The sequence below is a fragment of the Guyanagaster necrorhizus genome (assembly GCF_019112545.1).
Source record: "Guyanagaster necrorhizus MCA 3950 unplaced genomic scaffold BT62scaffold_5, whole genome shotgun sequence".
NCBI lineage: Eukaryota > Fungi > Basidiomycota > Agaricomycetes > Agaricales > Physalacriaceae > Guyanagaster > Guyanagaster necrorhizus.
Genome location: NW_025064884.1, coordinates 988,962 through 1,011,737, shown reverse-complemented (window position 1 = coordinate 1,011,737; position 22,776 = coordinate 988,962). Strand labels below are relative to the sequence as shown.

General features: G+C 48.5%; 9 protein-coding genes across 9 annotated transcripts; 2 read left to right on the top strand and 7 right to left on the bottom strand.

The window, feature by feature from the left end:
- Positions 1-78: 78 nt before the first annotated feature.
- BT62DRAFT_944427 (ketopantoate hydroxymethyltransferase) lies at positions 79-1,476 on the bottom strand. The gene is made up of 3 exons (XM_043187913.1): positions 1,262-1,476; positions 554-1,203; positions 79-504 (listed from the first exon to the last, which is right to left on the bottom strand). Exons 1-3 carry the CDS (start codon positions 1,368-1,370, stop codon positions 307-309), a joined length of 957 nt encoding a protein of 318 aa, XP_043043348.1. The 5' UTR covers positions 1,371-1,476; the 3' UTR covers positions 79-306.
- Positions 1,477-1,585: 109 nt separating this feature from the next.
- BT62DRAFT_991927 (uncharacterized protein) lies at positions 1,586-3,006 on the top strand. Its single transcript, XM_043190308.1, has 2 exons — positions 1,586-2,617; positions 2,667-3,006. Exons 1-2 carry the CDS (start codon positions 1,595-1,597, stop codon positions 2,754-2,756), a joined length of 1,113 nt encoding a protein of 370 aa, XP_043043347.1. The 5' UTR covers positions 1,586-1,594; the 3' UTR covers positions 2,757-3,006.
- Positions 2,824-3,679, bottom strand: BT62DRAFT_928596 (uncharacterized protein). Its single transcript, XM_043185539.1, has 3 exons — positions 3,316-3,679; positions 3,175-3,222; positions 2,824-3,124 (listed from the first exon to the last, which is right to left on the bottom strand). The coding sequence occupies exons 1-3, from the start codon at positions 3,556-3,558 to the stop codon at positions 2,912-2,914; spliced, it is 504 nt and encodes a 167-aa protein (XP_043043346.1). The 5' UTR covers positions 3,559-3,679; the 3' UTR covers positions 2,824-2,911.
- Positions 3,680-3,892: 213 nt separating this feature from the next.
- On the bottom strand, positions 3,893-4,926 carry BT62DRAFT_1002159 (uncharacterized protein; the record flags this gene model as incomplete). Its single annotated transcript, XM_043176822.1, has 2 exons — positions 3,893-4,061; positions 4,754-4,926. The coding sequence occupies 2 exons, from the start codon at positions 4,924-4,926 to the stop codon at positions 3,893-3,895; spliced, it is 342 nt and encodes a 113-aa protein (XP_043043345.1).
- Positions 4,927-5,024: 98 nt separating this feature from the next.
- On the bottom strand, positions 5,025-8,162 carry BT62DRAFT_963359 (GMC oxidoreductase). Its single transcript, XM_043188680.1, has 9 exons — positions 8,084-8,162; positions 7,539-8,027; positions 7,111-7,486; positions 6,733-7,060; positions 6,482-6,685; positions 6,062-6,431; positions 5,765-6,001; positions 5,639-5,711; positions 5,025-5,584 (listed from the first exon to the last, which is right to left on the bottom strand). The coding sequence occupies exons 2-9, from the start codon at positions 7,783-7,785 to the stop codon at positions 5,377-5,379; spliced, it is 2,043 nt and encodes a 680-aa protein (XP_043043344.1). The 5' UTR covers positions 7,786-8,027; positions 8,084-8,162; the 3' UTR covers positions 5,025-5,376.
- A 1,559-nt stretch (positions 8,163-9,721) lies between these two features.
- BT62DRAFT_610205 (uncharacterized protein) lies at positions 9,722-11,329 on the bottom strand. Its single transcript, XM_043181593.1, has 4 exons — positions 10,517-11,329; positions 10,440-10,463; positions 10,025-10,393; positions 9,722-9,976 (listed from the first exon to the last, which is right to left on the bottom strand). The coding sequence occupies exons 1-4, from the start codon at positions 11,266-11,268 to the stop codon at positions 9,799-9,801; spliced, it is 1,323 nt and encodes a 440-aa protein (XP_043043343.1). The 5' UTR covers positions 11,269-11,329; the 3' UTR covers positions 9,722-9,798.
- A 60-nt stretch (positions 11,330-11,389) lies between these two features.
- Positions 11,390-12,495, top strand: BT62DRAFT_928592 (uncharacterized protein). The gene has a single exon (XM_043185538.1). The coding sequence runs from the start codon at positions 11,622-11,624 to the stop codon at positions 12,222-12,224; it is 603 nt and encodes a 200-aa protein (XP_043043342.1). The 5' UTR covers positions 11,390-11,621; the 3' UTR covers positions 12,225-12,495.
- A 3,444-nt stretch (positions 12,496-15,939) lies between these two features.
- On the bottom strand, positions 15,940-17,313 carry BT62DRAFT_610108 (uncharacterized protein). Its single transcript, XM_043181592.1, has 3 exons — positions 17,115-17,313; positions 16,876-17,063; positions 15,940-16,822 (listed from the first exon to the last, which is right to left on the bottom strand). Exons 1-3 carry the CDS (start codon positions 17,190-17,192, stop codon positions 16,369-16,371), a joined length of 720 nt encoding a protein of 239 aa, XP_043043341.1. The 5' UTR covers positions 17,193-17,313; the 3' UTR covers positions 15,940-16,368.
- Positions 17,314-18,317: 1,004 nt separating this feature from the next.
- BT62DRAFT_1002153 (uncharacterized protein) lies at positions 18,318-19,271 on the bottom strand (the record flags this gene model as incomplete). The annotated part of the gene is made up of 6 exons (XM_043176821.1): positions 18,318-18,365; positions 18,419-18,598; positions 18,647-18,678; positions 18,708-18,824; positions 18,874-18,924; positions 19,136-19,271. 6 exons carry the CDS (start codon positions 19,269-19,271, stop codon positions 18,318-18,320), a joined length of 564 nt encoding a protein of 187 aa, XP_043043340.1.
- Positions 19,272-22,776: the final 3,505 nt, after the last annotated feature.

The window sequence follows — 22,776 nt, the reverse complement described above, 5'->3', positions numbered from 1 at the left end:
ATGGATTCATCATCTTGGTTGAGGTTATAAAACCAATCGCTACATGTCGAACTATGTCCCACCAATGAATGAACCCCGATTAACTCGTTGATGTCCGTCCGCTGACCTATACCTGATATATACTAGCCTGGGTCGTCCAAATTTTCGTCTGCTCACCGTTTGAACAGATCCTCAAGTACAGAAGCAGAGCATAGAAAGACGGATGGTACCTTAAGTTGCGTTTCGTGCTAGGCTCTAGGTATTGAATCATCAATGCTGACCATGTTTTAGAACTCTGCTAATAACAAACAGAAAAGTAATGTATGATTAGTCAGATAATTTGGCTAGCTCAGAAGGATCCATCGTGTAGCTTTCGGTATCTTCTGAGGGGAACATACGCTCTCGGATGGCCTGAGCATAGTCCTGCACACCCTTATCCCTGGGCGTTTTCAGATCGGCGAACCGGCGGACAAACTTCGCCTTGTGGCCGCACCAGGTACCCATTATGTCGTCCCATACGAGCACCTAGTCCGTCATCAGTTAAGGGACGAAGAGCATGTGTGTACGTGCATACCTGGCCACTTGTCCAGGGACCCGCGCCGATACCGATCGTAGGTATCTGAAGTTTTTCCGTTAGATGTTTCCCAAGCTCTTTCGGAACTCCTTCGACGAGGACGGCAAACGCGCCAGCGTCTTCGAGAGCCAAAGCGTCGTTAATCACGCGCTTGGCACCCGCGGCACTTCTTCCTTGCACCTTGTACCCGGACATGGCTAGGTGTTTTTGAGGCAAAAGGCCCACATGTGCCATTACAGGGATGCCAATACGCGTGAGTCGCCGCACAATGGGCACGACCTCTTCGCCGCCTTCGAGCTTGACCGCTTCGACTTGGCCTTCGCGGATCAGACGGATGGCATTCTCCACGGCATTGTCGTTGGAAACGTGGAAGGACCCGAATGGCATATCCGCTATTAGCAGCGGGTGGGTGGTTCCGCGAGCAACTGCTCGGGCATGGTGAATCATTTCCGGGAGGGTTAGCTGGGTCGTCGAAGTGTACCCCAGGCATACCTGGGCTAGAGAGTCGCCGACAAGGGTAACGTCAATAAGAGCATTAGAAGAAGCAGAGACTGCGGTGGGATAATCATAGGCCGTAAGCATCGTTATTGGTATGTTTGCGCTTTTAAGTGTTTTCAAGGTCTGAATAGTCACTTTTTTCCTAGGGTCATCTAAAATCATAGTGAGGATACTGCAGAAGACATGAACCACAACGATATGGAGACGCACTGTTCACCTTGTCGTTCGACTCTGCTGGTCGAACGCTCATGCACCGTCTTTGTATCCATCCGAGCGCCCTTTGCGCCGATCTGTGAAAAGTCCATGAAGAGAGAGACATGTCGACGTAGCAATCGATAAAATAATAAATGGTAAGATTATAAAGGACTCCGGTATATCAGGCCATCATTTTGTGTTGTGGTGGTAAGAGAACAACCGGAACATAGTGACTCCGACTCCCGAAACCCTTGAAATGAAAAATCTTATGAATCTTCGGCACGTGATCGACGCGTCTATGTCAAGTCACAGTGTCACATTTCACATATTTCTTGATTTAATACCACCATGTCGCGCTCTCTCAGAACACGCTCCATTCGTTTGCAACAACCTAGCGACATTTGTGAAGACACTGCTGACTTGAAGTTGGATTCTCAGTCACGCAACAACCAGCCACTACAAAATATCGGCTCTAATGCCAGTCGTCCGAGACGCAGAGGAAGAGCACCAATCGGGGCACTGGGAGAAAAGCTTAAGTTGAAGGCCAAGGCTCTTAGTCCACTACCTCCTTCCTCTCCGACGCGCTTTTCATCTCCGATATTGGAGGCAGGGCCAGAATCCGACTCTTTGCCTACCGCCACTTCCGACGACTTTCACGAATTCACTACAGAGAGTACACGTTTTGGATATAACGGGGAGGATCTGGACCAGGCGTTTTATTTAGATTTCTCCCCCCGGTGCTATGTCGCGCAGGACGTTATTTTCGAAGCACCTCCAATAAATCGCGGTACTGGCAGCGACCCTTTTGGGTTCTTTGCTGTTGAGGAGACGCTCAAGGCGGACAGGCGGGAACAACCGCTGACTCATCCCATGCTGGATCGTAATGAACAAGCGCCTGTTACAACCCCTCGACAGAAGCTTTACCCGGCGACTGTATCTCCTGCACCCAGAACATCGGGCGCTTTGCCAAGCACGCCCTCGTCGGTCAAACCCGAAAGCTCCGGAATTCCGAAACATAAATCCTCCGACGATTCTGATGCAGAAATATCCCAAATTCAAGAGGACCCGGTAAACAATGACAACGAGGGTAGTGAAGTTGGTGAAGGCGAGAAGGTTAGGGCGCGAAGAGGGAAGCAAAGGCAGACTATCCCGCGAGAAAGCATAGATCCGGATAAATTGGCGAAAGAATGGAAGGCATCATTGCCGAAAAGACGCGTCCGTCGACAGACTCAACGTGGTCAGAAGGAGGACCCGGATAAAGAAGAGGGTGACAGGAAGACAACAAGGGGGCGGCGAACAAAGTCAGAGTCGAAGACGAAGACGAGACCAAAGAAGGAAGAACATGAGGCGGTTAATGATGATGTTGACGAGGTTGGTCAACATCTTCTACTGGTTACTTTATATTTATATCTATTTACAGAAGTTCGTCGAGGAGCGCAAGGCGCGTTTGGAATTCTTCAAGAAGTTGGAGGGCTATGAGATTCACAAGGAAAACGTTTATATTATTTGATTCTTGAATACAGAGTGGTCGGTGCATCATTGGTCTGCGGTTTCGGTGGCTGATTGAAGCGAAACAGGTGTGAGGGGCATGCATACTACTTTTGATAATTAAACTGGGTGTACAATTTCTAATGGCAAGCATATGTATATCCACTGAGTTCTCTACTACGAACCCTGTGACACTGACTGTGATCTCCGTCTATTGATCTCCGCCACTCGTGCACTGTGCTCCTGGAAAAACTCCGTCGTCTTCCTGCTGTCGACATACTCCTTCACGTAGGAAATCTGCGGGCCGTGTTCACCCATAACGAACTGCATGGTTGTCATGTATTCGTTGTCGTACCGTGCGCCAGAGACCGATTCTCCTACGGCTGTGGCCTAACCGAAATTAATTAGCAACGATGAGCAGGGACAGAAGAATAACGTACATGGTACACGATCGTGTCGCCCGTCTCGATCACTTGGTGTAACGTCATCTGAAGGTAGTCAAAACGAGGACACAATAAACACGAAACAAACCACGAGTGGCTCCTCTTCAGCGAGAGCGAGCACCGAGGGGTTTCACGCACCCTGAACGACCTAAACATCGGCTGTAACTGCGACATATATTCCCCGTACTGTCGTCTGTTGAGTACCGGTCTCCCGAGTGATTTTGGGAGGTAGCGGTGCTCGAGAGTGGCGTGGAAGTATTTCATGATATCTGGGCTTAGGTGGTTACGCGAGTCTATGTAAGCGAGCAAGGTACGGAGGTTTTGAGAGGGGCGGCGGGGTGGCGTGTAGACCAAGCTGGATGGTTGGAATGTGTCTGCCATTAGTCGTCGTCGTCAAATTTGAAAGAGCGAAAGAGGGAAATCGAAGGAAGAGAGGCTCTGTCTGTGGCCTCTTCATATGTGGCCGGGACTACTCCATTTGTCACAGGTACAGGTTCTAGCCTGATATGATGGGGTGCAACGTCATGCTTTCCCTTTCCTTGCGAAGTGGACCGTGGATGAATCGAAGGAAGATCTGGAGTGTAGGCGAGTTTCTGATTTTTCTAACGGATCACCATATGCCGATTGTCGGACTATGTGTGGGCTTCTTCAAGAAATAATTAAGGTGCGTAACCGGCTTGTGAATTACACTAAGAATAGTCTATCACTGGGGGGTTCAACACCGTTTGTCTCGTGCCTCCAATTCTTCGATCTCGGATTGCATCTTGGGCTCGCAAAAATAAGGCACTGCCGATCTGCGACCGAGTGCCTGGCGCAACGTATCCTTCAGCTTCAAGAAGAAGCTAAATACAACGTTATCCAGCATCGCGGGATGGAAAAATTTTCTTGATGTAGTCGTGTGAGTCTAACTTCATGTTTGTATCGCAGACTCTGCTGCTCCATGCGCTCAGTTTAGACACTTGCAAGTCCAACTTTATGCAAGCCTGGTCCAACCTGCAGTTCCAGAATGCGCTATTAAGTCGTTCTGCTCAGTGGAAAGTACCAGGCCTAGGAAAGTCAGCTTATCATGGACTGCGATTCCAGAGTTTTTTGTTTTTTTTTTTTCCACCATATGAACAAGGGAACAATCATTCCTGGGGGCTATAGGGGCCACTAGACCAATACAGGAAACATAGACCCGCCTGAGTCGTAAATTCAGTAACAAAGGCGGATTAACAATCTGTACCCTAGGACATAGGCAATGGGCGTCAAACAATTCGAGAAAGCCATCTACACGATGCTAACTGAATAGAACAACTGCCTGCACTTATAGCGTCCGGGACCCCAAAAATGCCCTCCGGTTCAATAGTTTCTAGATTCGCTATCAATGCAACCTAAGCCTCGTAAATAGATTAAAAAGCATGGCCATATGATACTCGACTGTAGGAATTGACCATTGGCAGGCAGCGGCCGAGGTCCAATTTCATTTTTCGGTCTCCTAGTCAGTCTTTCCAGGCTAGTCGTCCAAGTTCCTCTGGCCCGTTATCAAAGAGCGAGGAGAAGCTAAAACTTTCTTCGCCTCGATCTCCCTAGTTACTTAGCTGCCGCTCTATGATGAGATTTTTTGAAAGTATCTCTGTGTCGGCCTTCCTGTTTCCACGCTGCGGGACTCTCCGTCAGAATCCGTGATGCGCCTAAACGCTCCCGAAATGCTGTAAGGGCTGTAAGGGCCGAAACCGACCCTTCAAGCTGGGCCTGGTCAAGCGTCATTGTGCCACAGTTAACTGGGAGAATGTTTGTTGAAAGGCGTTGCAGTTTTCTCCGAAAGCCAAAGTTGAAAGAACGTTCATCGCGAAAAATTGTAAACACAAGCGTAATACTTGGTTACTGCAATACTTTTGGTACAGTCGCGACCGTAATTACACTTGTATCGATACATTAGATTAACGTCCCTATCCCTGAATAATGAAGGAAGAAAGGAGTAGTAATGTCCCTAGTTACCTGTGACTAACGTTCGAGGTACCGGAATTATGCTGGCAACGCTCGAAGAGTCCATGGGTATAATAAACAGACAGGTATGTTGTATTGAGGTATGTATGGTTATGTCCGTCGAAGCCTATAAAGTCCTGACGAAAAGAGAAGTAGCGGTTTTTAAGGAGTGACGACGGATGGGTTTGTGGCGTTAAAAGTCGTAATATCAACATCAAGGGCTACGTCTGCCTAGAGGAATAGCATGGTGACAGCAATGATAGCCGCAACACCAAAGGCTTCCCGAGGAGGAAGCATCAATGTGGCAGCCCCGGAGCCACTGGAACTGGGACTGGAACCAGAGCTTGATGTTGAGCTGCTGCTGTGAGACGAGGCCGACGATGTGGAGGTCGATGATGTTACGGGATTTTGAATGAGTTCCGCTCCCTGGACACCAATGCTAAAGATGGACTGATAAACCAATTATCCACACGTGAGAGAATGGCTAACTTACGCGAAAGAGATACTACCACTATGGGAAGACATTTCAATCGGAATCACAGAAGCATCAATGACGCGGACGTTCGCTGATGATGAAATGAGTTGAGGTGGGGGTGTCACACGAGAAGATTATACTTACAAGTTCCGTAGACCTTGAGGCTGGTATCGACCACGCCACCCTGGTCCTTAGGAAGCATACTCATCGAACCAATGGGATGGTAGTCTGTGTGCACGTTCGAGTTCATCCAAGTGTTCCACTCATCATCAGTGTCGACATTAGTTCCGGGACTAGACTCAGTGCCAAGGTAGTTCGACAAAGGGGCAGTTCCACCGATCGTACGACACAGCTTGTACGCCGCACGGAGAATGTCACGGTCTGTAAAATTTGTCATTGTAAGAGACACTAATACACCATTCAGATGCAAAAACGACTTACCTGCCCAGTGCGCGAAGTAATTGGGGTTAATAACAGGAGAATCGAACGCCGATGTAGAGTTGATTGTAATCTCGCCTCGGCTCAAAGGATGCTGAAGTGCTGCTTGGATGATCACGGTACCCGCTGAGTTCAACGAAAGCAAGATCTCAACTTGAGGGTCTTCACTGGCGTAATATGTCTCCGTAATGGTCTTGAAAGTGGTCTCATAGCCAGAAACAATGGTGGAATCAGTAGAAGGAAGATAACTCGTGCTGGTGTTATAGTCGTTCTTGACAGTCTGAATCCAAGTGTCGGCACCAGATCCCATGAGGACGGTCAGATTGACGTAAGCGATGGCATTGTTGATCAGGGAAAGGAACTCAGTCGATTCCTAGGGCATCATATCAGTACAAAATGCCATTGTGATAAGAATACGCGTACTGAATAAGTGGAATTGCTTGCATAAATACTACCCAAAGTGTCCGCCGTGGTAGCGAAAGAAACACCGGCACCGACATGATCCTGGACGTTCTGGCCCACTCCTGGCAGATCGAGTTTCTGGTCGATACCCACGCTGGAAAGAACACTAGAAGGCCCAACACCAGAAAGGAGCATGATGTGGGGCGAGCCAACGACTCCGGCGGCCTAAAACAATCTAAGACTTGATTTAGAAAAGTAAAAGAGTAACGTACCAGAATAACTTCTTTATTGGCATTGACGGTCTGCTCCGTTGAGCTTGAAGATGCGGCCCAGGAAACGCCCGTAGCCTTGAGACCATTACTGTCGGAGCTGCCCCATACGATCTTGGTGACAGTGGCACTTGGTAAGATAGCCAAATTGGACCGTGGCGGGAGGGGGTCAATGTAGGCCGAACGCGAGTACGACCGAGTCCAGTTGGTGGGATTTATAGAGGAGGTAGAAACAAAGGCACCCCAGTTCTCTCCGCCATGAGGATCGGTACGCGTCTGAATACCAGCTGCGAGACAAGTTTCGGTCCAGTTACCGACCAAACCCAGCTCGCTATTGCGAAAATTGAGTATTCAGAGGCATGTGATAGAAATATTACGTACACAGCGGGATAAGATGAATGGAGGGGACCGCTGGTGCCGTGAACAGAAGAGTCGTACTGAATATTACCAACGGATTCTGCCGCATCAGTGGGCTTCGTCCAGGTTTCCATACTCTTCATGACCGAGTAGAAATTGTCCCAGCCCCACTTGGCGGAGCCAGCTGAGTCTTGTGACTCCAGATAGCCGGCCCATGCATTCATCTCGATGGTGTTGGGACGGGTGTAGTACATGCCGTTCGTCGCACCAGAACCACCAAGGATCTTGCCTCGGGACCACGTTAGAATCCGGTCATTGAGGTTGGTTTGTGTGGCAGTTGAGAACGACCAGTCGTAGGAAGTACCGCCAAGGCCATTATAATAAGTCATTCCAGGAGTATCTGAATTTTTTCTTCAGATTCGAACACGACCAACTACGGGGAGCCAACTCACCTCGCCGAACGGCAACATCATCTCCTGACTGGCCGGCCTCAAGAACAAGAACAGAAACACTAGAATTGTCTGAAAGAATGGAAGCAACGACGAGACCCGCAGAGCCACCGCCTACGACAATATAGTCATAGCTGTCGGCGAGACTACTTGCGTCAATTATTGCACGAGTGCGTAGAGGAGCATGCAAATGGCAAGATGCTGAAGCTGCAAAGGATAATCCAAGAGCCAAGAGACTCACGGACAACATTATGATGTGAAGGAGGAAGGTTAAGGAAGGAAAGTATGTTTGGTCGGAACATGTTTGCGAGACGGCATTTGAGGGTTTCCAAATCTATAAGTTTGACGCCTGAATTTGCGCTGGAGTCGCCGGAGGCCGGTCCAGGCTGGACAGCCACTTCAATCATGACCTTCAAAGTTGACCTGGGCAGGGCCCTTCTCTAGCTTGGCATTTTTCCAAACACATGGCTTCCGCTTGTTACGCGAATAAATCTGTCGTTTCCGTTTCAGCTTTCCACAGTTTGTTTGCAATATATGTCGGCAACTACTTTCTGGTGTCGGTCTTCCTTTTAACCATTGGAAGAATTGGAGAAATAGACGTGGTAGTGTGGGGAAAAGAGAGTAAAAGGTGATCCACGTGAGCATTGCAGCACGGCGGCCTGCCTAGATCTCAACTTAGCTCATGACCTTGGTAACCGAAATGCTCGCTCGTGGATTGTATACTGCTCAACTCCTTGTCTCCTTGCGGTTACATCTAATTACTGAACAGTAGTGGTGGTCGTTCTCGATTTTTTGATCTGCACTGCGACCTGCTGCGACAGAATGCCAATCCCTTGGCATCATTTCAAAAAAAGCAAATCACTGATCAGTTAGGGTCGATTGGCATTTCAGCGGCGGCCATCCAAGCGACATCTCGAGAGGTCACATATACTTGAGAAGCCAATTAAACATTCGACACAGGGAAACGCAACCAGACAGGGGACCTTGAGGGGGGAACACAGACTCGGCGGCTCCGGACAGGCCTTAGACTAGGTAGTATGCCATGAATAGTGTGGCGTACTACTTTTCCTCTTCGTACCCTGAATTTCTGTCACAACAGCCGTCATTAGCACCGCATTGCTGCCCATCTACCGTCAAGAGACCTCTAAGAAGCATTGACAACCGTTCCTCGTCCGTGCGTTCGAGAGCTAGCCTATGACTTCAAGCCATCGCACAGGAGAATTAAATGGGAGAGCGTACCTGCGTTGTTCCAGCCCGACGCCTAGGCTGTCCCGTCATCATCCTCAAGATACTGGCACCATGTGTGTAGATCCGCATTTTTGTGTTGCATTTCGAGTACAGTGAGTCAGCTCGGCTAACCTACTTCGTGGATTCGACTGCCTGTACAAAACGCCCAGGATTGTACCTCCACCTTTAGCAGTAGTGAACATGCATCTCTAATATATATTTTCACTAGGCTCTGGACACCGCTTTGGTTTTGATTTCTATCAGTTTGTATCGCGATCCTGTCAGGCCCCTTGTGGATTTTCCGCCATCATCTTAGACTGGCAACCAGCGCTAGCGCACCCAGTCCGATTCCGAATTAGGGTGTAACCCTCAATATTCGACTGGCACTGAATGTCGTGCCTTTCTTGGCCCCGCTGCTGTGGCTGGTCAGGCGCCTACGACCAAACCACAACGTGTGGACCGTGCGTAGTCGTAAGGAACAAATCTCAGCAAGAAAACTCATTCGCTTGAATTTGGCACTAGAAGTATGTAAGTAGCACCGAGGGTATTCTCTCCTTGAGTATCTTAATATCTACAACAAACCTAATGCTACAACTTTTCACGGATTAGTACAATAATTGTGTATGTTCAACGTCCACCGGTCTCACAAACATGGCAACCTCAACTGAGACGCCGGGACCCAAACCTTGTCGCGCAAAATCATCTGGTGGGAGACAGCCACCAACGGCCACGATCCCGAGTCCTCGTTCCTGAGAAATATCAGAATATGGAGTCATTGCACCAATACCAGTACATACGAGCATAACACAAAGCTCTGATCAACAGCCACCCTGGCGTCCTCCTCGTGTGACCGCGGGTCGGCGACCTGGCCGTGCACAGTAAGGAGGATCTGCTCGCTCTCAAGGTAAAGCAGGTCGTAATCGGCATTCAGTGTAGCTCCCCGTGGAAAGAACTGGTGCTTTCCAAAAGATTTGAGCGTCTCCACGATGTCAGAAGGACCGACTTTAAAAGCCGTATCTAAGTAGATTAATGAAGACTATAGAATTGGGCAAGGAAGACAGAGATATTTACTGGATGACGTTTCGCATCCAGAAAACAAATGGGCCTCAGAGATGGACAGAGGTTTGTCACGTACGATTGAGTACGAGAAAAGAGCATTTTCAGCGTACGCCTCCCGGAGAAGCGAGCGGTCACCATCGAATGTCAACACATATCTGCAGGCACGGTTAGCATAAGAAAGAGGAACGGCCGTAAGAGCTTACTGTTTCAAGTACTGCAAAGCGTGAGATTCCATAGTCGCTTGCCGATCAACCTCAGTGACAGCTAGCGCTATAGGTAGTTGTGTAGCAAGCTCCGTATGGTCGTCATGGTCAATAACGATAGTTTCCGGTTCGTCACTCGGGACCGGTATGGTTGAGTTTATCTCGGTGTTGGCATTGGAAGGGGGAATAAGGGATGAACCAGGTAAGATGATGGGTTCACTGGAAGTGATACCATTCAAAAGATGTTTTGAGGACTTGGTCTCCTTACGCTTCTTAGATTTGGAGGTAATCGGAATGGGAGGAGGATATGAAGATGAAGATGATTGCTCTGGTTCGAGAGTGTCAGACCAGACTGGCACTGGACTTGACCTAAAAACTCGTCAGTAACAAACAAGCAAAGACAGGCAGATCGCACCAGTCAATTACCATCCCATCATCTCTGCAAATGGGACTTTAACATGAACGCAGACAAAAATGGCAGAGTCGACATACCTGAAGAAGTTCCTCAGGATGTTTAGTCCGCGAGACCTCAGGAATTTTCCCTCTTGCTTGAACCAATGCTTTCGGTTAGCAGACCAATTGGGGTTTGATTTACGACAATCTGGCGGAAGTGGATGGTACCATTTCGATCCAGACGTTACCAGCGTTGCTGACGGGGACCCCTCTAGATCTATGTCGACCTCTTCGGACTTTAAAGACGCGTCGGACGGCTGGTAATGTGACAATGGGGCAGCTACAACGGCAGTGTCTTCATGAGAGAGCTTCTGTCGCTTGTTCTGTGGTTCCGTCGTGCTGTTAAGGGCTTGCATTTCAACGGTTTCGATAGTGCGGTCGCGGGATTGACCGTCGTCGTCAGTTGTAGAGGAGTATGAAGCTTGAGATGCATATATGCGGACAGGAAGAGCATTGACCGTTTTCCAGGGAGATACGGTATGCAATGAAGAGCTGAAATTTGCTCTTAGAGGTCCTCCTCCGGCACCAGAGTAGCGACGACTCAAACTTCCCCTGTAGCTCCCTTCTTTGAAAGCATGTCCTGCACCACGAAACGATGGCCTGCTTCCTCGACCAGCCGTAGAAAGAACTGGAGGTGCCGCCTGCTTTCGTTTGTTGATACTTTCGTTGGGCTGGTAATCCTCGGCGCGAGAGGTCGCCTCCTGCCCTCGTCTGAATTTCTCTATACTCCCTTTGCCAAAACGAGGGGTATTAGTAGTTGTGCAGTGATTCCGTCGTCCATAATCGTTCATGAAGAGAAGTTAGAGACCAGCCGGAGTCTAAACAAGTAAGCATACTTGCACCGCTTTTTCCCCTTGGTTCCAAGTTCGAGGTAATAACTGTCATTACCATATATGTCAATACACCCTCTCACTCTCACTCACTGCTCGCAGTTACGGTACACACAGAACTTTTCATCCTCGGCTTCGTCCCCTCTCTACCCTGGCTAAACCTAAACGCGACCTGCCACCACGACACCTGACCACTTGCGAGTACATATCTAAGGACGAGCACGAAGCTTTACTAGCAACTGTTCACACCAATGCGGATCATACCAACGCGTCCATTCTTTCATCATCATGAAGTCGAGGCGGCCACCATCACGATGGTAATTCAACATGACCTTCGTGCTTCCGATGTCTACAAGCTGGACCTGAGGCACAGGGGTAAAACCGAAAGGAAGACTCTGGAATTCAACGGTACCAAGCTCGAGCTCTTCAATGACGACGCAGCATTAAAGGAGTACAAGACCCTGAACTCAATCATCGATCCCCTCTCGACGTATTTCTCAATTCTAATCATGCACGCTCAGCCTTCTGGAAAATCGGCACTGCTTGGCATTCAGGTCTTTTGTTTCACAGCTCATCTTTCGAGGATTGCGTCTGAATACGAATGGCACGCAGTGGTCTCGTACCACATGGCTTTCTTCACCAAGCGCTGTAGGGAGGTGATGGACGGAGACTATGCTGGGTGGGGCAAGATCGACTTGGAGTTCCGAGGTGAGCACCTCTTTCCCTACCGTAAGGCGAAGGCAACCACCTCCCCCATGGCAGGGAAGGGCTTGCTAGGTACTGACCGGACGGCTCCTTGTCGTAACTCCAACTTGGGCAGATGCATTGGAAAGAAGTGTCCATGGAGTCATCCCCATAGCTGCACCACCTGCAACAAAACTGATCATGGTGCCTACAACCACCCAAGGACTGCTTAGGTTGGTGGAAGGGCGAGCTACTCTTCACCACCTTCTCGCCCGGACACACTTTCTGGTGAAGCCAAATCTCATCCTTCAGGCACCTTTATTTCGGACGTATCCCCTCTCCCATTTCATAAAAATTTCCCACCACTCTCACCACCTCTCACTCGCCCTAATACCGATCCTCGGGCTAATATGCTCCCTCCCGCCTCGCTGCTCCTGCCAACCGTCTCCTCCTCTCTTTACGCTGATGCGTGGTCCCATTACTTATGGGACTATCCCTCCCGCCTGTTCATAGACATCATAATACATATTATTCGTCATGGGGCAAATATTGGGTATCAGAGGGACCACAACTGTTCACAGTCATACACAAACCTTCGCTTCTCCGTCGAGCACCCCGTCGCTGTCAACGCTGACATCCATACTCAAGTCACTGCAGGCCGCACACGTGGATCTTTTGATGAGCCCCCGCTCCCGTTTTTTCATTCCTCACTGCAAGGTGCCATCACGCGCAGGCACCAATCCAAAATCCATCACATATTTCATCTCTCATGGCCACGTGGGTCATCGGTAAATGATGGAATTCCTGATTCCGAAGCTTCAATGGCCTACGACATGTTCAACAAAGCAGTTCAGGATCTGATCGCCTCAGGACCTGGCTCGCTGTTAGTCAAGCTCGATCTGGAGCAAGTGTTTCGTCAGATCCCCGTCCGGCCGGCTGACTGGCATCTTCTGGGCTTCTCTTGGGAAGCTGAATTCCTCTATGATCTGGTTCTCTGCTTTGGCCTTCGTTTAGCCCCCTACATCTTCAACCTCTTCGCAGAGGCCCTTCACTGGATCATTCAGCACCATATACTGGCAAACCTGCGACATTATCTTGATGACTTTCTGGGCATATTCTCCCTGGTCCACCCCTACGATACAGTGCAGAAAGCCTTAGACTGGATGCTTGCACTGGGACAACAATTGCGTCTACGTTTTCAGCCATCCAAGATTGATGGACAATCAACAGTAATAGAGTTTCTGGGGCTCATTCTTGACTTGGTTAAAATGGAAGCCTGTTTGCCCCTAGACAAACTATCACATCTTCGCGAAATTCTAGAACTCTGGCACAAACGTCGTACCTGCTCCTTGCATGACTTGGACAAATTAACTGGATATCTTTAGTTCTGTTCGCAAGTTATTTCAATGTCTCGAGCCTTCATTCATTCAATGCATGACTTTGCATCCTCTTTTTCCTTGCCATTTTCACAGCGGCACATTCCTGCACCTGTACGAAGCAACATTGCACTGCACTGGAATGGGGTGCACCTTCTACAGCCAGAACGTGAAACGATTCATATCTACACTGACGTATCGGGCTCAAAGGGTATCAGTGGTATCTTCGGATCTCAGTGGTTCTCAGCCAAAACACTGTCAAATTCATCACCTTCACATACAAATGAAGGAAATGTACACTGCGCTGTACGCTATATTGTGTTGGAGTGATGCACTTCGACATAAACATGTGATTTTTCACATTGACAATGAGGCTGTTTTTGATGCCCTCAACACGTATACTATTCGCTCTGCTCTCACAATGAAGTTCTTGCGGCAATTTCTTAGCATGGTATGCCACCTCGACTTCTCGTTTTCTTGCGTTTGGTTATCTTCTGCTGATAATGCACTTGCTGATGCTGCTTCTCGTTTTGCTTACACCCACCTATTCCAACTCACACCATATCTCGACAAACAGCCTTCCTCGAAGCGCCTCTGACTTGGTGGTACCAAAGACATGCAAACCTTAGCAAAACCATCGCATTTTACCTCTGGCATGGCCTCGCACCAAGTACAAGGTCGACTTACAGCACAGGACAAAAATCCTACATCAAATTTGTACAGCTCCACTCTCTCCTCAACCCCGATGGTTCCTTACTCCCAGCATCCCAGGACATGATCCTACAGTGGGTTGTCTCTCTCGGCCTCTGCATTCAACCCAAGACAATCAAAAAATACCTCACCCACGTCAAGTCCATGCATACCGACCTCAATCTCCCCTTCACAGCCACAGATTCCCCCTGGTACAGTGCATCATCCGAGGCATCAAGCGCTTCCATGGTGAGAAAGATAGGAAGCCGAAACAGCCAATACCCCTTCCCGTACTCACAGATATCCTAGCTCATCTCCAGCCAGAAGCCAAGCCAGGGCACATAGCCACTTATACTGCTTGCTGCGTCGCATTCTCAGGTCTTCTTCGTTGCTCGGAATTCACAACAAAATCAGCAGATAAAGCATTCTCGCCTGCCTTCCAGTTGTCGCAGGCTTCAGTTCAATTTTTCCCTGGGTTTTATGACGCTTCTCATGCTATTCTCTTCCTGCCCGCATCCGAGACTGATCCCTTCCGAAAAGGTGCTTCTGTTCGCCTTACTGCAGCTCCGGGAAAACCTACAGGCCCCATCGCTGCACTCAAAACCTTGATTCCAAATGGCGCAGCTCCAGAAGTTATGCTTCCCCTGTTCCCTTCACCAGATGACCCATCCAAACTGATCACATGCGCATTCTTCATCTCAACCATTCGCGAAGCCCTTACATCGGCTGGCTATGATCCAACCTTCTTTGCAGGGCATAGCTTTCGATGAGGTGGCGCATCTGCAGCCGGATGCTAGACCACGAAATTCAAATGCTTGGCCGCTGGCTAAGTGACACCTACAAACTCTATATAGAAATGGATCCAGCTCTAATGCTTCATATTTCCTCTTCTCTCTATTGGGCCCACTCCCATTCCACCTCTTACGTTCCTCCGGACCTCTGGGGCTCTCAACTCATCATGGCTTGGGTGTTCCCTTACGGGCGCTCGGGAACTTGTTACCTCGATGTTATCATTGGTCCCAAACTCCCACTCTCGCTCGATCCGCATCTCAAGAATTCACTCTTCTCCTGATCTCACCCTAGGAGATTCGAGCAATGATCGAGGTAATAACTGTCACTACCATATATGCCAGTACACAAGTTCTGCAATACTGCTACGAGCCTCATGACAGGATGTGCTTGATCTCTTCGTGAAACACCTCAAGAACGATGGCTGGCATATCGTGCAGATAACGACCGGCACCTCCGGGGGGGGGGAATTCTGAGAACGTCATATGCCTAAAACGCTCTGTACTCCGATTCGCATCTCTCATCCAATGACAGTACACCTCCACGGTTGATAAGACCGCCATATCACGTTATCATCCAGTCAACCACCTTATAGCATCTGCCCCAGACGATCTTATCGGTGAACGACGTTGTCTTCTCTATTACTCAATTGTCGGATGACCATATCCCTGATACCGATGAACCTCCACATGTTCGACAGCTTCAGAACAGCTACCCATGCCTCCTGCGTCAAAACAGGCGGCTCTCTGGTGACGCATCAGATCAATGTTACAACGAAATAATTATATGTATACTTACTGGTGAAGCATCACGCTCAGTAAGGATCTGGATTCCTGAGCCGCCATGCCTTGTAAAGCGAGGGGATTCTTGTCACTTGAACCATCAACATTGAGATTGTCCTCTTGGGAAGAGTGAACATAATTTTGAAGACTTCAGAAGAGATCTCGGAACATTGAACAGCGTCTTCTCCACCTAGGTTGCGGTTAGACCGGTGAAATGTCCATAAGATAGAATGACTCACGAGGAACACGACACTTTCCCAGCAGAGAACCTCGTCGTGAATCGGAGTACTTTGGTTCAAGGATTCGCTAATGGTGACGGTTGACCGTGCGAAATTTCAGAGAGAGGTGTTGTTCAGCGAGTCGGCTCCGGGGATTTCGTAACTACTGGAATTTTGTTCTGGATACTGGATTGATTGTCTCCGTTGGTATCAATGAATATTAGTAGTGATACTACACAGGAAAATCAGTACGTGCACATCTATATCCCGACCAGAACATCGGAACGCGGCGACAAGCTTGAAGCAAGGAGTAGAATAAGCTAGGCAATGAAGAAAGGTGACATGTGTTGTTGGTTATCTACCTTTATTCATGTCGCGGATGGCAGGTGAGACAATGAGCCGTTGAGCCCAGAGTCCTACTAAGGCTTGGTAACAATGACGCGGACTCGGAAAACATTGGCTGTAAGTTTCTTGTTATGGATCGTTTGCCAGTGCGACTACGACGACTACTACTACGTACCCTCACCAACCCAGCATTGTTCCAGGTTCCGACGGTTCTCTACTAGCGCGAGATGGTGCTCGTGATTCCGCCAAATTGTATTCCGCCTCCTCCCTTTGGACGTCTCCGATTTCTTCTGCAAATATTTCAAGAACGATACCCCTCGTATCGCGCCGATAACGACCGGCATTTCTACGGGAGATATCTTGAGAACGCCATATTCCTATAACGCCTTGCACTCCGATTCGCATGCCTTCATCCAATGACAGTACATCTCCACGGTCGATAAGACCACCATATCCCGTCATCATCCAGTCAACCACCTTATAGTCTCTGCCCCAGATGATTTTGTCGACGAATGAGATCTCTTTCTCGCTCATTTGCCGGATGGCTATGTTCCTGATATTGACCAGTCGCCACATGTTCGACAGCTTCAACACAGCTATCCATGCCTCCTTCGTCAAAACAGGCGGCTCTCTGGACGACGCATCAGATCGACTTTACAACAAAAAGATTAGAAGCGCACTTACGGGTGAAGCATCACGCTCAGTAAGGATCTGAATTCTTGAGCTGTTACGCCTTGTAAGATAAGAGGACGCTCGTCACTTGAACCATCGACATTGAGACTGTCTCCTTGGGGAAGAGCGAACATAGTTTTGAAGATTACAGAAAAGCTCTCGAAATGATATCTCGGAACGTTGAACAGCATGTTCTCGACCTATATTGTGGTCAGGTCATCAGTAGAGCGCTTATCAGATTGAGAATTCACCAGGAACACGACATTTTCCCAATAGAAAACGTCGTCATGAACGGGCGTACTTTGATCAGAGGATTTCGTTTCGTTCATGGTGACCGTACAAGATTTGGGAGAGGGAATGGCTACGGCCTCACGGGGGAGGATCGAACCAGTGTCCTACGCCCATACAGAAATATCTTGAATCTTATATTGTGATGGATTCTTTAGCCGCCCACGAAGGTTCATGCTCGACCCATGAGGCGGAAACTTGCAATGCGGCTAGTCACCAGGACAAGCTCCATGTATCTATCGCACCATCGATGTGATAAGAACACACATTCGCCCCGTTCACGTTCTGGATGCACCGATGAATTAAGTTTGGGTTACGGCGTAGGGCGGAGCGGGGAAGATCTAAGTTATAAGTAAGACACAGAGTAAGGAAGAAAGACAGTTATAAAATCTCATACTCCCCACCCTCTCCACCCAGTCCGGTCCTGAACCCAGCGATACTTGTACGGTCAGACTTCTACGAAGTAGGCTCCGCCGACTCCGCCTTCCCAACCAGACCATTACTGGGAAAACATCATCTTTCAGGTGAGCTTCACTCTCCATCGAGCCACGCCATTGCTAAGCGTCTCAAAGGGCGCTGGCGACGCGCTGTCAAGTTGTAAGCGTAAGGGATGTCAGGGTGATAGAATGGGAGACGGCGCTGTTGCTGGGGCATGTCCGAGAAGAGGCGTATGCTTCAGAGGCCGGCACTCGGATGGGCAGGGTATTCTTGTCGGAACATCAATTCCAAGCTGGGGTGGAAAGCAAGTTCAGGGGGAAGTTCCAGGATATCAGATTGTCAGAGGCGGCATATAGAGTGTAGCCAATGGGTTCTACCGTGTAACGGGTTCTATATATGCCTGTAAATAGTACAAAGTATCACCTGTTGACATTAGCCTGACCCGAAGACGATTCGAGAAAGGGACACAAAACTCACAGCTGACAATTCATCCAAAAAAAGCAGAATCGAGAGAAACGGCCACACAAAAGGATAAAGCTCGGGGACTCTTCGGCCACAGCATTTTAGTAGAGGCGCTTCTTCTGTGGCCCGTGTCGGGTCGAAGAGTTGTCAGGAAAATGAATTGAACCTGTTTACATTAAGGAAAACGGAGAACGTCTCTCATCCAAAGTGGGCCTGTTTCAGCTGGACTGGTTCTTGGAGACTAACCTTCTCGAACTTACGAGGCGTTAATCTACGGCATGGGTATCCGCTCCTCTGGCCACCTCGACTGTCTTCTTCATCGCTTAGTCAAGGCTAAGTTTCCCGCCAGTGTCGAGACCAGGCTAACGCCGCCGATTCCACACTCACTGTCGGTGTCCTCACCGATGCCCTGATATAACGTCGAGAATTTTCTGGACTTCCTGCCGGCACCACATTCTATTCCAGATCCTGGTGTTCTGTAACCACTGCCAGAAAGACGAGCTGATACGACAGTCCTCGGCAGGCAGTCCGGGTCAATATAAGCCATCTACGCCGGTGAGAAATGTATCGGATGGATGGCTTCGTCGCATCAGACACGTTTATCAGAGTATCCCAACGACGGAATAGCTGATGGAAGATCGTTTTAGTTTACCCACGCAACGCTCCCGACGCTCCCCAGCCATGACAGGAAGGACCGACATAGTCCGTGACGCATGCAAAGCTCCGAAGGCGGTCATATTCAAATTCTTCTACCGACAGGGATAGGCATTTATCTAAACTCTATCAGTGGATTCAATCTGCCATTCAAGAAGCTGCGCGTACGAATTCCGAGGATCTTTAGTTCTTCTGAGAGCAGAATTAAAATGATTCCACCTAGAAGACAGATGTGGTCATGACAAGTGCTCTGTTTCACGGTCCGTGGTATTCTACCGGAGCAATCAAGAAAAGGAGGACTCAGAGACAATATTGAGACTCACGCGCGATACAATTGAACATGTCTAAGTGAGATTTGGTGCCTTCGGATTGGTGAAAGATGCGGTATGAACTTCTAGCATATTAAGTACTGCGAAAGACAAGGGTGTACCTGCCACGTTTGAACCGTTAGCTGCGACATCGACAATCTGAGTTCGAACATAGGGCGATGACCACGGGTCTTTGTTATAAATTTTGATAGGACGGTCGACATGATCGTTTTGAAGTCTCCATACGGAGTTGTCCATTGAAAGATTTTGAGGTCTTTATTGATACAAAATATTTATTGTACAAATGTTTTAAGCACAGATCCTACGAACCAATAATTAAATTGAACAAAACATAAATCGAAAATGCCATACCTTCAGTAACCGATCGCCTCCGAGAGTGTGCCCGGAAAGACCTTTTGAGACTTCTCCGTAATAAATTTTGTCATAGAAGTCCATGTAAGAGATTACTCTTAGTCTTGCTATACCACAAATGATCAACGCCTGGACAGACGCGAACTCTTACATTGAGTTCTGGTCAGGTCAGAGAAATTCAGCTAGAATGTCGCCAATATATCTTCTGCCCATAGATAAGGATAATTCTTCGCCTAGAACCATTTCTTGACAAACTTCTCGGATTAGAGACGTCTTGGCAGTCGTCATCACAGTCCTCGTCTTCGGAATTTGTCTTTTCAAAGCGGTAATCGTCTGACCATACCAAAGCATGGTTGTCCAGTGGATTGAAGTTCTTCACCTGAAGCTCAATGAACTACCATGTCCACCGAAACCAAACGGAACCACTTACATCCGGCGTAGGAAGACAGCTCCCAGGACTCATTGCGATTGAAAATAAAGGTCAGATCTCAATTCCATTCATTTCATTGGGAACGCACATCATAGAACTCTCCAGTATTTCCCCGGCCACCAAGTCCGTGAGAGGAGAGATACCAAAGCCAGGAGTGTTTGCGAAGCAGGACAACCAAGTCTTGCGGGTTGGCGAGATAGAGAAATATACTCCTACACGATCGACACTGCCATTCCTTCATGTTTTTACCGCAAAATAAGAGACAAGAGATACTTTGAGGCAAAGAAAAGACGATACAAGACGAATCGACAGTTGACGGTAAGGAAAGAGGTTGTTCCGGCGATTGCCGAGAAGCAGTCGAGTCTGGACCTTCTCTTTGGCTGAAATTTACTGTCCCATCGTTTGCTTCCTCCCAATCCCCCCGTAGTTCATGACTTCAACGGAGCGTATGTCATATAATTAGACAGTGAAGAAGATACTATCCTAATCAAACTGTGTAGACGATTCTCGGACTTCGAAGGACTGGGACCTACAACTGCGATCATCGAAGCGTGTTACGGTCTGTCACTGGCTGGTCAAATGAGCACACTGCCCTACAGTCCAGGTATCTCGGAACAATGGAAAGATATAGTCCTTAAATAACTCATGCTCACGCTGAAACTGAAGTCTCCTACGACGTCTGAGGAACTCTTGTTTATTGCCACCATCTGGTCCAGAAGCATCCATCTATCTGTTGCACTGAAGAGCATCCCAAAACTCATTTATGAATCTTGTCTGTTTATCTTTATCATGCTTGAGATCTGTATACCTCTAACTGCCGCGGCTCGCTTGTTACTGGATCACTTCCATTCTACAATGGTTCCTGCCGGAAAGTTTGGATCGACATGTCGTGGGTGATTGAGTCCCGATACCCCCATACGTGCGCGTTCGGTCGGCCAACAATGACACAGGAGCAGGAACGAACATATACGGCTATGTTTAAGTTTCTCCATGACGTCGAGATCGACATACACTTGGCACCTGTTTAACATGTATCTGAAGCTTATGTCCCTCGTTCATCGGGGTTCGGCAGTCCAAGTAGTCCGCGTACGTAGACAACTAAATGGGTGATTCTTAGTCGATTATGCGAGTCGTTGACTGGATGCCTCCACTGCCCGAATGGGGTCCTCAAAGTGGGATATAGCACGATAATTCGGAGGGCCCGGGACTGCCGCATATTTTCTTTCGATAAGATCACGGCCCTAGAACTTTACTTGTACATATGAGAATAGATCTTATTCTAGAAGAGCTGTGACTGGCGGCTTCCATTGGCACAAAACTTGCAACCTTATGGCTGCACTCGTGATCAGAAACAGATCTGGCTGCACTCGCGATGAGAAACAGGTCTTGGGCCTGGGGGAAACACCCATGCCAACTGTGCCGATTGTACGACCACACACTAGAGTACCTATCGAAATAATTGGATTCTGTGCCACTACTATGATGATAGCCATTGCGACTCCGCCGCTTCCATTCCATCATATTCTTTTTGGTATGCGACAGCCGTTACCCCCATGTGGTCCAGATCAGCGCGGGAGCAAGGACATGCCAACTGATTAACGAAGGTCTTGCTCTCTGAAATTTCAGCTGCTACTACTCGGATGGGTCCAATACCCCACACCGCCCGGTTCGCGATACATGCGCTTGACTCAGCACCCGCTAAGCAGTCAAGATGTTCGAGTTGATCTTTCTCAACCGTTGTCTCCAGCTGAACCAACATTCCTACCCAACGGACGTCCCCTTCGAGACTCATCGAACTGCTACAAATGTTTCCGTTGCTTGTACTAGGGTAAGAAACATGTCTTCCACTTCCTGGAGTCATCGTGAGACTGATCAGAGACCTTACAATGCTTCGAGACTTTGATCTCTGTCGGCGCCGACCGGAGGAATTTTCTCCTCACCCAATGCGCAAAGGTACGAACGCAAATCGCTGACCCAATGGAGTTAGCACTTGACGCCGGTCAGTGTTTACTTTTATAGTGGCACGCTTATCACACGTATGAAACCTGTTGCTCGTCTTGACGAGTACACCTGGAATCCGGTTGTGGCGTTCAATGATGGGTGATGGTGCTGAGAAACCAGGTACGTCGTACAGTTTATTCTTGCACTACTGATCTATATAGAACTTACTCCTCTCTGGATTGTCTCACGGCCGCCACCGTGTTTTTTACGAGATAGGGCACGAAATGAAGCCCATATTCACTAATAAGCCCGTTCAGCTGCGGCCCCCAGCGGCTGAGTCTCCGTGTGATTAAAGTTCTGCAGCTTGACATAGCACCGCGAAAAACCCGCAATTAGTTCTAACTATCCCGCGAATTAATTTTAGAGCTGTGTACGTCTTGGTATCTATACGTCGCGCCAGCAGGAAAGGAGGGACATTACACCGTACTACTCCCGATTCAGCGGATGTGATCAAAAATAGTCATGCCGACGAGATATATATATATATGTCCACCTAATTTTTGAGGGTCGGAGGGCGCTTACTTCCAATCTCGGGGCGCGATTATCCGGTGATCAAGGCGGGTCTTAGGCGGCAATCCATTCTTGGCCTCTTTCTACTTGGTTCATATTCGCAAATTGTTGCGGGGGGCATTGAAGTTTGGGCAAAGTATACCCGTTCAACAAGGGTCGTGGTCTCTATGACAAAAGCGTATTATTTCTGGTACCGATAAGCGGTCTTCTTGTTCGCACGTAATTCTTATCTTGAACTTGGCAGAAAATGGGCGAGCGAGAAGCTGAATATTGTTTACCGTTGTCAAGGTAGAGCCGACGGGAAGATGATGAAGGTGGAGTTTACGAGTCGATAAAGACTCCGTGGGTTGATTAGTGACTCTTGACCAGCGGCCAACAAAACGATACGACGAACATGGGCAATAAGTCGGTTATTTATCCAGGTCAAAGGGTTATACGTTGGCGACAACG

Excerpts from the sequence above, each read along its gene's own strand:
- BT62DRAFT_944427 (XM_043187913.1), bottom strand. The coding sequence starts at position 1,370 with ATGTCTCTCTCTTCATGGACTTTTCACAGATCGGCGCAAAGGGCGCTC. Across the intron at positions 1,204-1,261 it reads GTCGAACGACAAGGTGAACA|ATGACCCTAGGAAAAAAGTG; the intron begins GTGCGTCTCCAT and ends CTATGATTTTAG. Across the intron at positions 505-553 it reads GTCCCTGGACAAGTGGCCAG|GTGCTCGTATGGGACGACAT; the intron begins GTATGCACGTAC and ends ATGACGGACTAG.
- BT62DRAFT_991927 (XM_043190308.1), top strand. The coding sequence starts at position 1,595 with ATGTCGCGCTCTCTCAGAACACGCTCCATTCGTTTGCAACAACCTAGC. Across the intron at positions 2,618-2,666 it reads TTAATGATGATGTTGACGAG|AAGTTCGTCGAGGAGCGCAA; the intron begins GTTGGTCAACAT and ends ATCTATTTACAG.
- BT62DRAFT_928596 (XM_043185539.1), bottom strand. The coding sequence starts at position 3,558 with ATGGCAGACACATTCCAACCATCCAGCTTGGTCTACACGCCACCCCGC. Across the intron at positions 3,223-3,315 it reads CGATGTTTAGGTCGTTCAGG|ATGACGTTACACCAAGTGAT; the intron begins GTGCGTGAAACC and ends GACTACCTTCAG. Across the intron at positions 3,125-3,174 it reads GCGACACGATCGTGTACCAT|GCCACAGCCGTAGGAGAATC; the intron begins GTACGTTATTCT and ends AATTTCGGTTAG.
- BT62DRAFT_963359 (XM_043188680.1), bottom strand. The coding sequence starts at position 7,785 with ATGTTGTCCGTGAGTCTCTTGGCTCTTGGATTATCCTTTGCAGCTTCA. Across the intron at positions 7,061-7,110 it reads CATTCATCTTATCCCGCTGT|CGAGCTGGGTTTGGTCGGTA; the intron begins GTACGTAATATT and ends TTTTCGCAATAG. Across the intron at positions 6,002-6,061 it reads TTACTTCGCGCACTGGGCAG|ACCGTGACATTCTCCGTGCG; the intron begins GTAAGTCGTTTT and ends CAAATTTTACAG.
- BT62DRAFT_610205 (XM_043181593.1), bottom strand. The coding sequence starts at position 11,268 with ATGAACGATTATGGACGACGGAATCACTGCACAACTACTAATACCCCT. Across the intron at positions 10,464-10,516 it reads ATCCTGAGGAACTTCTTCAG|AGATGATGGGATGGTAATTG; the intron begins GTATGTCGACTC and ends TCCCATTTGCAG. Across the intron at positions 10,394-10,439 it reads GATGGGATGGTAATTGACTG|GTCAAGTCCAGTGCCAGTCT; the intron begins GTGCGATCTGCC and ends ACGAGTTTTTAG.
- BT62DRAFT_928592 (XM_043185538.1), top strand. The coding sequence starts at position 11,622 with ATGGTAATTCAACATGACCTTCGTGCTTCCGATGTCTACAAGCTGGAC.
- BT62DRAFT_610108 (XM_043181592.1), bottom strand. The coding sequence starts at position 17,192 with ATGAACGAAACGAAATCCTCTGATCAAAGTACGCCCGTTCATGACGAC. Across the intron at positions 17,064-17,114 it reads GGGAAAATGTCGTGTTCCTG|GTCGAGAACATGCTGTTCAA; the intron begins GTGAATTCTCAA and ends ACCACAATATAG. Across the intron at positions 16,823-16,875 it reads CTGAGCGTGATGCTTCACCC|AGAGCCGCCTGTTTTGACGA; the intron begins GTAAGTGCGCTT and ends TGCGTCGTCCAG.